At 51.7% G+C, this 13,371-nt stretch overlaps 1 protein-coding gene across 4 annotated transcripts in view; it reads right to left on the minus strand.

Annotated features, from left to right (window-relative positions):
• Nucleotides 1–13,371, minus strand: part of LOC121555194 (semaphorin-5B) — a 300,942-nt gene that overhangs the window by 192,100 nt on the left and 95,471 nt on the right. For all 4 annotated transcript variants that reach the window (XM_041869034.2, XM_041869033.2, XM_041869032.2 and 1 more), the window contains exon 3: nt 1,061–1,301. In XM_041869034.2, coding sequence (XP_041724968.2) covers nt 1,061–1,247 — 187 coding nt within the window. In that variant the 5' untranslated portion in view covers nt 1,248–1,301. The remainder of the gene's footprint in view (nt 1–1,060; nt 1,302–13,371) is intronic.

Genomic DNA, 13,371 nt, shown 5'->3' on the forward strand with positions numbered 1-13,371 from the left:
TCCTTGGCTTCCAGCCCTCCTCCTGATAACATTGATAAACTGGCCCTTAAAGAAACTCCATTTCACAATGGTGTGCTGCTATAAAAAGGAGGCGGGGCCCCAGGAAATGTTCATATGACCCATTGCTTTTAGAGGTTTGGGCATATCTCCGATAATAAGGAAACCCTCTAGCTATCACTTCACTATTTCTTTCTTTGCCCACACTGAGCGGAATTTCTTCACCAATCTGTCTAGTCATAGCCCTTGGAAAGGATAACAAAAACACTTCCTTGTCCTGAAATAAACACAGCAATTTCAGTGTTCATCCTCCCTCCTTCACTCTGCATGTACAGTATATCTATGACCTCTCTCTCTCTGGTCTAAACTAAATTATATTTTCAATTTCTCACTATGGAGAACACCTTGTTTTATGCCCCACTGCATAGATGAACAGAGCAGATAGGAGGGGTATAACTGTACGCAACGTTCTCTCTGTCTCTCTGTCCTGATGTGTGTACGCTGGCAGACAGACCGATGGAAATGAAAAGTGTTTATCTCCCTGTAAGACTGATTTGTCTGTCAAACGGGGCTGGCATCAACATAAAGCATCTCTCGGTCTCTCTGTATAGTGTCATATGAAAGATTTAGAACATGTCTGTACAAAGGGGTGCTCCTCCCTCTAACCTGTTAGGCTTGGAGTCTTTTCAGTAATTATCTGCAATAATTTAATCATAATGGGTGTACAGTTTCACACTCTTCCCTTTGGCAAAAACATTCTTAGGTCAAACAACTAGACTGTTATTCAAGTAATCATTTCTAACACATTGGCCAACACCCCCTCAGACATTTAAAATACTTGGAATGTACAGGTGAGAAGATCATCCCAAGTCTTTAGGGTTATAGAATCCACGGACGAGCTGTGACAGATGTGAAACACTAGTAGTAAATACAAGTGGTCTAAGTACAAATATTCCTGTTTCTATTCAGTAGTGAGAGAAGAGACCTTCAGTGTGGATGTGAATGAATAGCCATGTCCAGAATGGTGTGTCCTGTAATGAATACTGTGTCCAGTATGATTTACCTTGGAAGGTGACCACAGGGTGCTCTCTCTGGGTGCACTCCAGCCGGGACAGGTACTGGGGGGCGGGCGGGGAGGGGAGCAGGGGTTTCTGGGACAGCACGATGGGGAGGGGCAGCAGGAGCAGGTAGAGGAGCAACAGGCCAGGCACAGACATGGGGGTGGCGTACCGCGGCAACGCTGCCATCATGGTGATGTAGCGGAGCCTCTCCTCTAACTGCCAAGGTGGGCCGCTGGGATACAACTGTGAGAAAAGAAGGAGGGAAGAAAGAGAGGAAGTTAGAAAAAGGAGGAGGCGTGTGATGCAGAGCCTGTGGTTGTGTGGTAACATTTCCCCCTTGTCCCACTGTTTCTCCCCCTTGTCCCACTGTTTCTCCCCCTTGTCTCCGTTTCTCCCCCTTGTCCCACTGTTTCTCCCCCTTTTCCCCCTGTTTCTTCCCCTTGTCCCCCTGTTTCTCCCCCTTGTCCCACTGTTTCTCCCTGTTGTGTCCGTTTCTCCCCCTTGTCCCACTGTTTCTCCCCCTTGTCCCACTGTTTCTCCCCCTTGTCTCACTGTTTCTCCACCTTGTCCCACTGTTACTCCCCCTTGTCCCACTGTTTCTCCCCCTTGTCCCACTGTTTCTCCCCCTTGTCCCACTGTTTCTCCCCCTTGTCTCACTGTTTCTCCACCTTGTCCCCGTTTCTCCCCCTTGTCCCACTGTTTATTCCCCTTGTCCCACTGTTTCTCCCCCTTGTCCCCCTGTTTCTCCCCCTTGTCCCACTGTTTCTCCCCCTTGTCCCCCTGTTTCTCCCCCTTGTCCCCCTGTTTCTCCACCTTGTCCCACTGTTTCTCCCCCTTTTCCCCCTGTTTCTCCCCCTTGTCCCACTGTTTCTCCCCATTGTCCCACTGTTTCTCCCCCTTGTCTCACTGTTTCTCCCCCTTGTCCCACTGTTTCTCCCCCTTGTCTCACTGTTTCTCCACCTTGTCCCACTGTTTCTCCCCCTTGTCCCACTGTTTCTCCCCCTTGTCCCACTGTTTCTCCCCCTTGTCTCACTGTTTCTCCACCTTGTCCCCGTTTCTCCCCCTTGTCCCACTGTTTCTTCCCCTTGTCCCACTGTTTCTCCCCCTTGTCCCACTGTTTCTTCCCCTTGTCCCACTGTTTCTCCCCCTTGTCCCCCTGTTTCTCCCCCTTGTCCCCCATTTCTCCCCCTTGTCCCACTGTTTCTCCCCCTTGTCCCCCTGTTTCTCCCCCTTGTCCCCCGTTACTCCCCCTTGTACCCCTGTTTCTCCCCCTTGTCCCCCTGTTTCTCCCCCTTGTCCCCCTGTTTCTCCCCCTTGTCCCCCTGTTTCTCCCCCTTGTCCCACTGTTTCTCCCACTTGTCTATCTCCCCTCTGATTTCACAACTGTCTGAATAAAGCGTCAAAATATATGAGAGAGAGAGAGCGAGACAAGTCTGTGAAGTACCTTACCCCTGACCTCACCATAATCATTCAAAATACGCAATTAAACCTCAGAAGTTAATTTAGCGGCTGATTAATATTGGAAAATGTAATAAGAGGGTGGTGGATTGTTCAATGGGGTGCAAGTTTCCACCAGTCAATGTACCAGAACCCTGTGTGCTTAAAATATATGGCTCATAGACATGTACTTAACACAAGAAAAATGCAATCCACAGCTATTCTCTACAGAGATAATTCTTTGTAAAAATTGTTTTGAGTAGATGACGCATATGAATATCTGATAGTCATCTGACCTCTCACAGTGCTGAAGCAGCCTTGGTATTATGGCCCAGACCTTGGTTCAAATACGATTTGAAATAATTTCAAATACTTTAGCTGGGATTGATTGAGCTTACCTTTTGCAATGAAGCCAATAGAATAGTCACAGAATAGAAAACCCCGCCCATCTTGGCACTCCAGGCAGGCTAAAGCAAACGCTATAAGTATTTGAAAGATTTCAAATTGTATTTGAACCCAGGTCTGTTATGGCAGCCATCTCGGTTCAGCCACACCAGACTAAACTCTGTTAGACCACCTTGAACAGTACCACACACCTCTCCACTTCCTCCTCTGTAGTCAATGTAATTTCCTGCAGACATAATATACGAGGGAGTACAGCCTGGCTGAAGCCTGTAGTCCATCATCACCCACCCTTGCCACTTCTTACAATGTTACCATTGTGTGACGTAATACCATAAGTAGATATATACTAGATAATATAAAAAACTGTAAGAGAGCATCAACTAACTTCTGATCTCACAGTCACAGGATTAGGTTGTTAATTAGGCAAATGCACATGAGCTGCTGGGGTGTTTGTCATTACAATACAGTAACACTCAACAGACTCTGAAAGGAAGCCAGGGAAAACAGAAATGCCAATAGGCTACATAGACAATTCCTAAGTATAGTAATATAGTATATAAGGGATGGGTTACTGAGTGCATTCCTCATGCCAATCATAGATAGAATAACACTGTACAATAATCAAAAGTTCGTTTTTAATCTGCAGATATGCAAAGTGCAGAGCAAACCCCTAGTGTTAGAGAGACACACTGCTATGTCAAGTATAGCCCGTTCAGTAAAAAGTGGAAGTGGTGTCAATGAAAATAGTGCTGGTAGAGAGAGAGAACCAGGAGGACCAGCAGCAGCTCTACAGCCCAGTGAGAGGAGTGTCACGATCGTCTAAGGAAGCGGACCAAGGCGCAGCGTGTTGAGCGAACATGTTGGCTTTATTAAATTAAAGCAACCACGAAAACAACAAAACAAATGACGATAGTGAAGTCCACAGTGACACTGACTGAACACGGAACAAAAACCCACAACCACAAGGTGAAAACACACAGTTTAAATATGGCTCCCAATCAGAGATAACGAGCCGACAGCTGACACTCGTTACCTCCGATTGGGAGTCATTTGAACAACCAAATACAACAACCTAGAAATAGACACAACAGAACTACCAACATAGAAATAAACACATAGAATGCACACACCCTGGCTCAACATAATGAGTCCCAGAGCCAGGGTGTGACAGTACCCCCCCCTAAAGGCGCGGACTGCGACCGCGCCTCAATACGGGCTAAACAAGGGAGGGCTGGGCGGGCATACCTCCTCGGCGGTGGCTCTGGCTCCGGCCTTGATCCCCACCTCCTCTGCCACCCCCCAAAGTACCCCTGGTCCTGTCTAGCCCCGCTGGCCGGAGCCGGACTGACGACACGCGCCCCTGGCTTGGTGCGTGGAGGACGAACGGGCCTTACCAGGCTGACGACGCGCACCACTGCCTTGGCGCGGGGAGCAGGAATGGGCCGGACCGGGCTGACGGCGCACCCTTGACTTGGTGCGGAGAGCGGGACCCGGGCCGGACAGGGCTGACGCAAACGCACCACAGACTTGGTGCGGGGGAGCAGGAACGGGCCGGACAGGGCCGACGAAACGCACCCTAGGCTTGATGCGTGGAGCCGGAACGGGCCTCCCCAGGCTGACGACTCGCATCCCTGGCTTGGTGCGAGTAGCAGGAACGGGCTGGACCAGGCCGACGACTCGTACCCCTGGCTTGGTGCGAGTAGCAGGAACGGGCTGGACCAGGCTGACGACTCGCACCCTTGGCTTGGTGCGAGTGGCAGGAACAGGCCGGGTCGGGCTGGCGACGCGCACCGTAGACTTGGTGCGGGTGGCAGGAACAGGCCGGACCGGGCTGGCGACGCGCACCGTAGGTTTGGTGCGAGTGGCAGGAACAGGCCGGGTCGGGCTGGCGACGCGCACCGTAGACTTGGTGCGGGTGGCAGGAACAGGCCGGACCGGGCTGGCGACGCGCACCGTAGACTTGGTGCGGGTGGCAGGAACAGGCCGGACCGGGCTGGCGACGCGCACCGTAGGTTTGGTGCGAGTGGCAGGAACAGGCCGGGTCGGGCTGGCGACGCACACCGTAGGTTTAGTGCGTGGAGCAGGAACAGGCCGGGCTGGGCTGGCGACGCACACCGTAGGTTCTGTGCGTGGAGCAGGAACAGGCCGGGCTGGGCTGGCGACGCACACCGTAGGTTTAGTGCGTGGAGCAGGAACAGGCCGGGCAGGGCTGTCGACGCACACCGTAGACTTGGTGCGTAGAGCAGGAACAGGCCGGGCAAGGCTGTCGACGCACACCGTAGACTTGGTGCGTAGAGCAGGAACAGGCCGGGCAGGGCTGTCGACGCACACCGTAGACTTGGTGCGTAGAGCAGGAACAGGCCGGACCGGGCTGGCGACGCGCACCGTAGGTTTGGTGCGAGTGGCAGGAACAGGCCGGGTCGGGCTGGCGACGCACACCGTAGACTTGGTGCGTAGAGCAGGAACAGGCCGGGCAGGGCTGTCGACGCACACCGTAGACTTGATGCGTAGAGCAGGAACAGGCCGGGCAGGGCTGTCGACGCACACCGTAAACTTGGTGCGTAGAGCAGGGACAGGCCGGACCGTACTGGGAACACACACCACTGGCTTTAAACGGGGATCAGGAACGGGCCGGACCGGACTGGTAACACCCATCAGTCTCTCACGCCGTGCCACAACAACTTCCCTCCCTCTACTCGCCAATGGCTCCCGTAATCCGGTAGCCTTCTCTCCACGTCTCCCTGTGGCAGCCTCCTGCTGCCCAGCCGCCCAAGCCATGTGCCCCCCCCAAAAAACTTTTTGGGGTTGCCTCTCGTCCCTCCGACGATGGCCCTGCTGACGCCGTTGCTCCTCTCTCGCCAGGGCCTTGATCCTCCCCCAAGGTCCCTTGCCCCCGAGCATGTCCTCCCAGGACCACGATTTGCCCACCTGGGCCATCGCCAGCCTCTCGATCTCCTTACCCGGCGCTTCCTCCCATGTCCAGTCTCCTTGCTCCTGGACACGCTGCTTGGTCCTTCTTTGGTGGGTTTTTCTGTCACGATCGTCTAAGGAAGCGGACCAAGGCGCAGCGTGTTGAGCGAACATGTTGGCTTTATTAAATTAAAGCAACCACGAAAACAACAAAACAAATGACGATAGTGAAGTCCACAGTGACACTGACTGAACACGGAACAAAAACCCACAACCACAAGGTGAAAACACACAGTTTAAATATGGCTCCCAATCAGAGATAACGAGCCGACAGCTGACACTCGTTACCTCCGATTGGGAGTCATTTGAACAACCAAATACAACAACCTAGAAATAGACACAACAGAACTACCAACATAGAAATAAACACATAGAATGCACACACCCTGGCTCAACATAATGAGTCCCAGAGCCAGGGTGTGACAAGGAGCTGGTCTGGGCACAGACACAATCAACTAAACCCCTGGGAAAACACTAACAGCAGGTAGAGGTGTGTGTTTATAGCCGGTCTAATTAACAAGTTGTTGTTAATTAGACCGGCTGTGTGTGTGTGTGTGTGTGTGTGTGTGTGTGTGTGTGTGTGTGTGTGTGTGTGTGTGTGTGTGTGTGTGTTTGTGTTTGTGTGTGTGTGTGTGTGTGTGTGTGTTTGTGTGGGCGTGGGCGTGGGCTAGGATCCACTGGCACTCTGGGTTGACAGATTCATTAGTCCACTGTGATGTCACGAGAGGCTGTGTCCTGGAGGGACGTTACATCCCCCTGAGGTGGCTGCAAACCCAGACAGCTATGGCTCCATCTGCTGGTATGGTCGGGAACTCCACCCCTCTATGGCCAATCTTCCCACGCAGCTGAAACAAATGAGGAGCTGATGAGCTGAAGGTTTGGGAAGGGAAGAGACACACTGAGGGGAGTGTGTGGGGGTGAAGAGACACAGTCTCCAACCTGGGCTCTCTGGAGGACAAGAGTGCTGCACGTCCACTTCCATGGGGAATATAAGGATTTGGAGATACTTACCTTTGGGGAAAATACTCACCTTTGGATATATGCACCTGTGGAAATACGTGAGAGACATTTGGAAGGACTTTTTGCTGGGTTGGCCACTAGCTGCAACGTGGACTACAGTAAGGCTGGGGAAAAGTTATCTGAGCGAGTGAGAATTATGATTTTGGATGTGGAAGAGACATCCCTGAACTGTTAACCCTTAAAGAGCCACAAGAGAACATAATTTTGTTATATTTTCGTTAATTTCCCAAGACCTATAATAAAATCCTTGTTTTGTTTGAACCTTGTCTCCTTGCACTACTTGAGCAATCCCGCTGAAAGCTGTGTAGCCTCTCGTGACGTCACAGATGGTGGAGAATACGGGCACGCTCAAGCGTTAATAGTGCATGTCAGAGGAGGATACCGAAGGTTTGATCACCCAGTTTTCCAAGTTGGCCGTAGGCTCCCCGCCGACTGAAATGGAGGACATATTGAAAGCCCTTGTTGCTGGCCAGCAAGCCCAGATGCAAGCAAACGTGGCTCTCTTGGAGGAGCAAAAGAAAGCCAACCTTCTGAAGGCAGAGGAATTGCAGTTGCAGAGACAGAGGGTTGTCCAAAATACCCGCCCAATAAAGGCAAGTGACTTTATATCTAAGATGGGAGCTACCGATGACATTGAGGCATACCTGCATGCATTTGAGGCCACGGCCACTAGGGAAGCCTGGCCCAAGCAACAGTGGGTTGGTCTGTTAGCCCCCTTTCTAACCGGGGAATCGCTGAATGCTGTCCGGGGACCTGGGCCCTGACCAGGTTACGGACTATGATGCCCTGAAGTCTGAGATCCTCAGCAGATATGGACTCACAAAGTTTGGTATGGCCCAGCGCTTTCACGGCTGGACCTTCCAACCAGACCAACCTCCTCGGGCGCAGATGCATGAACTTGTCCGAATCGCAAGGAAATGGCTGGATCCGCAGAGGAATACAGCAGCGGCGGTGGTGGAGGCCGTTGTGGTGGATCGTTACCTACGCGCCCTGCCTTATGAGGCAAAACGGTTCATCAGTCAACAGGCCTTGACCACGGCTGATCTGACCGTGGAAGCTGTGGAAAAGTACCAGGCCACAGCGGAGATGCTGAATGCTTCCCGAAAAGACCCCCAGGGAGTGCGGCCCCACCACAAATGGGAAGAACCCGTCAAAAGGACCCCAAGGTCTCGAACCCAGCCACGTCAGGACTTATCCCGGCTCCAGGGGGAGCCAGAAACCAGGCGGGTCCAAGAAGAGTACACCAGGAGGGGGGAAACTCGACAGTGTTACCGGTGTGGGGAGATGGGACATATCTCCTGGCAGTGTGGGAAACCAGCCGATGAACCTATGCCCACTGCGGAGTCCTCCAGCGCAGCACCCACACACCGTTTTGCCTCGCTCTTGGGAGTCGTAGATGGCGGCCCAGATCGACCCCCACCTGCCCGGTAACTGTGAATCACCATGATGTGGAGGCCTTACTGGATTCTGGTAGCCGGGCCACCCTGGTGCGTAAGGATTTGGTGGGCCCAACGTGTCTGACCCCGGGGAAAGTCCTCCCAGTTTCCTGTGTCCATGGGGACACCAGAGAATACCCCATTACTGAACTTACAATGACCAGCACACGGGGAACCATACACACGACGGCGGGGGTGGTTGATTCCTCCCCGTCCCTGTCCTAATTGGACGAGACTGCCCAGCCTTTTACCCACTCTGGAGAGAGTCTCAGGAGAGGATAACCCGAGTACCTCGGAAACGGAGAGGCAAGACTCATCCTGGGAAGGCTCCGGTGCAATCCTCCAAATTACTCACTCCCGCCCGGGCTCGGATAGGGATGGCAGGTGCCCAGACCGACACAGAGACGGAGCTACAGAATCTGGACAAAGAACTGTCTGGTCTGAAGGGGACCGCTGAGAGGTATCGTTTGTTAAAGCAACAGTTAGACATGAAGACAGAAGAGTTAGATATCCTCCAGGCTAAACTCCAACAGAGCTCCTTCCATAAGCAACAGGAGGAGCTGGAGAGGCTGCGCAGGACCATCGAGGAGTGTGAGGAGACCCTGCGCAGTAGTAAGGAGGTCCAGAAGAAGGCAGAGGAGAAGTACAAGGTGTTGGAGAACAAGATGAAGAATGCGGAGGCAGAGAGAGAGAAGGAACTGAAAGCTGCTCAACAGAAGCTAAACTCTGCTAAAACCAAGGCTGATGCGTTCAGTAAGAAACTCAAGGAGAGACAACAGGAGGCTGAGTCCCTGGTCCTAGAGTTGGAGGAGTTGAAGAGAGAGCAGTCTGGCAAGCACCACGGCAATGCGGACGCCCTCTCCCGGCGTGATGCCTTCTTCGCTGCCTTTACCCCGACGAGGACGTCGGTCCCGAGGAGGGGGGATGTGTGATGTCACGAGAGGCTGTGTCCTGGAGGGACGTTACATCCCCCTGAGGTGGCTGCAAACCCAGACAGCTATGGCTCCATCTGCTGGTATGGTCGGGAACTCCACCCCCTCTATGGCCAATCTTCCCACGCAGCTGAAACAAATGAGGAGCTGATGAGCTGAAGGTTTGGGAAGGGGAAGAGACACACTGAGGGAGTGTGTGGGGGTGAAGAGACACAGTCTCCAACCTGGGCTCTCTGGAGGACAAGAGTGCTGCACGTCCACTTCCATGGGGAATATAAGGATTTGGAGATACTTACCTTTGGGAAAATACTCACCTTTTGGATATATGCACCTGTGGAAATACGTGAGAGACATTTGGAAGGACTTTTTGCTGGGTTGGCCACTAGCTGCAACGTGGACTACAGTAAGGCTGGGGAAAAGTTATCTGAGCGAGTGAGAATTATGATTTTGGATGTGGAAGAGACATCCCTGAACTGTTAACCCTTAAAGAGCCACAAGAGAACATAATTTTGTTATATTTTCGTTAATTTCCCAAGACCTATAATAAAATCCTTGTTTTGTTTGAACCTTGTCTCCTTGCACTACTTGAGCAATCCCGCTGAAAGCTGTGTAGCCTCTCGTGACGTCACACCACATACACACATCATCAGATCACACACACACACATGCCTGTGTCCACCACGGCTCCGAGGACACTCAGAGGCCCACTAGGACAGACCCTCTATGATATCCTCCTTCTTGAATGCAGTTTGCCAAGATAAAACCAATATGAAACCAAGGTGATCTCTCCTCTGTGACACAGGTACTTCTTTCAGTTCAGTCAGCTGTCTGTCACACATTCACACTCACACACACACTCACACACACACTCACACACACACTCACTGGGTGTGTCACAACATAACAGAGTGCGTGGCTGGGAGAACGAGTCAGGCAGTTCATTATCCATGGACTGTGGACAGTGTCCTCATGGCTTAGAGGGGAACTTCCCGGGGCAGGTAGAGTAGAGTATTGACGCTGAGCCCACAGCGTGTATCATCAGAGAAACCCTCCTGAAGAGAGAGAAAGAGAGAGCTCGAAGATTGATGATGTAACATAGGCCATGAAAGTGGTAAGGGTAGACTAATACCCTCGTAGAAAGAACATGTAAAGGGAGGGTCTTCTACCTCAAAATGCTAAATATGTTTTCCTTATCCACTTAATGATACCCACATACTGCGTGTCTGAAAACAAGGTGAGAGAGGTTGAAGTCTGATAAAAGTTAAATGTAAACAGTTGCATAGCTTGGCTGGTGCAATAGCAGGCCAAGGGCCCTTGAGACAGAATACAAGTCTATGAGGAGAGAGACTTTATAGCTTGTCTTTTTCCCTTGTTCATATTTTCTTCTCTGCTGTGTGGGGGTTGGTGGAGATTGGGGCGGAGGAGTGGTGCTTTTTGATCACCCCTGCCCTCTCTGTCTCTCAGACCTTCCAAACTCAACAGCCTCATTCAAAAGTATGCCTTTCACTAAAACTAAAGCAAAGGACGGGAGAGGAGGCGCGGTCGGGAGGGAGGCCATAAAAAGACTCCTTTAAAACACTCGGTCTTTTAATAATGTCAGAGGGAGTCTATCCCATTCCACAGGGCCACTGGGCCAGGAGGTGTGTCAGACAGTTTCCCTCTTCCTACCAGCCATAAAGGTTTAGGACGAGTCACTGGCTCCCTCTCCGCTCTGCTCCGCCATTCTGGAGATGGATGATTTAGGGCCCCGAGCGCTCTGCCTGCACCTCCTCTCATCCGGATGGTGATGAAGTCTACTCTCTACTACTTCTAATTACAATAGAAACTCCTTCAACCCAATCTCATCTGAATCAATTAAGACACTGATTAAATTGCTTCCAGCCCATCGGGAAAGTAATGGCTGCATCCTAAATGGCACCATATTCCCTATGTAGTGCACTACTTTTGACCAGAGCCTTATGGACCCTGCTCAAAAGTAGTGCACTAAATAGGGTGTCATTTGGGATGCCCCCAATAACTAGTGTTACTCATAAAAAATAAAGTACTTGCTATCAGAGAAATTAAGTGTTTTACTGCGAACAAACGGATGTAGATATTGATGTTTATGCTTCAAGAAAAAAACAAATCGAAATGAAATTGGTAATTTCTGTTGGGAAAGTCTCTAAAGAGGACTAACTCCCCTCCAGTGGTTCTTTGATGCATTTGTTCATAAGATATGTTGATTAGATCTGATTGTTAAGTATCTTATATGAAGATTTATAATTGAGCACCATGAGTAGTAACTGTATGAAAAATGTGTCGTTGTCCCTGAGCCTTCTGTTACGTACACGCACACGTGCAGACACACAGACACACATGTGCAGACACACAGACACAGACACGCAGACACACAGACACAGACACACAGACACACACGTGCAGACACACAGACACACACGTGCAGACACACAGACACAGACACGCAGACACACAGACACAGACACACAGACACACACGTGCAGACACACAGACACACACGTGCAGACACACAGACACAGACGCGCAGACACACAGACACACGCGTGCAGACACACACGTGCTGACACACAGACACAGACGCGCAGACACACAGACACACGCGTGCAGACACACACGTGCTGACACACAGACACAGACACGCAGACACACAGACACACACGTGCATACACACAGACACAGACGCACAGACACACAGACACACGCGTGCAGACACACAGACACACACACACACATACACACAGACACAGACACGCAGACACAGACACACAGACACACACGTGCAGACACACAGACACAGACGTGCAGACACACAGACACAGACGCGCAGACACACGTGCAGACACACAGACACACACGTGCAGACACACAGACACAGACGCGCAGATACACACGCGCAGACACACAGACATACAGACACACACACAGACACACAGACACACACGCGCAGACACACAGACACACAGACACACGCACGCAGACACACAGACACAGACACACAGACACACGCACGCAGACACACAGACACACGCGCGCAGACACACACGTGCAGACACGCAGACACACATACACACGCGCGCAGACACACAGACACAGACACACATACACACATACACAGACACAGACACACAGACACACGCACACAGACACGCAGACACACGCGCACAGACACGCAGACACACGCGCGCAGACACGCAGACACACACACAGACACACAGACACACAGACACACACGCGCTAACCATGACATTAGCTTCAGTACCAGTGGAATACCAACACCAGCTCATTAGATCAGAAGATGCTCGCCTCGCAGGCAGAGGCAGAAACAGAACTGATTTGCAGCAATGGGAAATAGGGCATCTGTTTCTCGATTAAACACATGTAAGAGTTACTACAGAGTTAACAGAGCACAATCAATATTTTGAATCACACGCGCAGACACACAGACACAGACGCGCAGACACACACGCGCAGACACACAGACACACACACACACACACACAGACACACAGACACACACACACACAGACACACAGACACACAGACACACAGACACACACGCGCAGACACACAGACACACAGACACACACACACACACAGACACACAGACACACGCACACAGACACACAGACACAGAGACACACACGCACAGACATACACGCGCAGACATGCAGACACACGCGCGCAGACACACAGACACACGCACGCAGACACACAGACACACGCGCACAGACACACACGCGCAGACACACAGACACACGCGTGCAGACACACAGACACACAGACACACACGCGCAGACACACAGACACACACGCGCAGACACACAGACACACAGACACACAGACACACAGACACACGCGCACAGACACACAGACACACGCGCGCAGACACACAGACACACAGACACACAGACACACAGACACACAGACACACAGACACACGCGCACAGACACACAGACACACACGCGCAGACACACAGACACACGCGCGCAGACACACAGACACACAGACACACAGACACACGCGCACAGACACACACGCGCATACACGCAGACACACATACACACGCAGACACACAGACACACAGACACACAGAC

The sequence above is a fragment of the Coregonus clupeaformis genome, chromosome 40, assembly GCF_020615455.1.
Source record: "Coregonus clupeaformis isolate EN_2021a chromosome 40, ASM2061545v1, whole genome shotgun sequence".
NCBI lineage: Eukaryota > Metazoa > Chordata > Actinopteri > Salmoniformes > Salmonidae > Coregonus > Coregonus clupeaformis.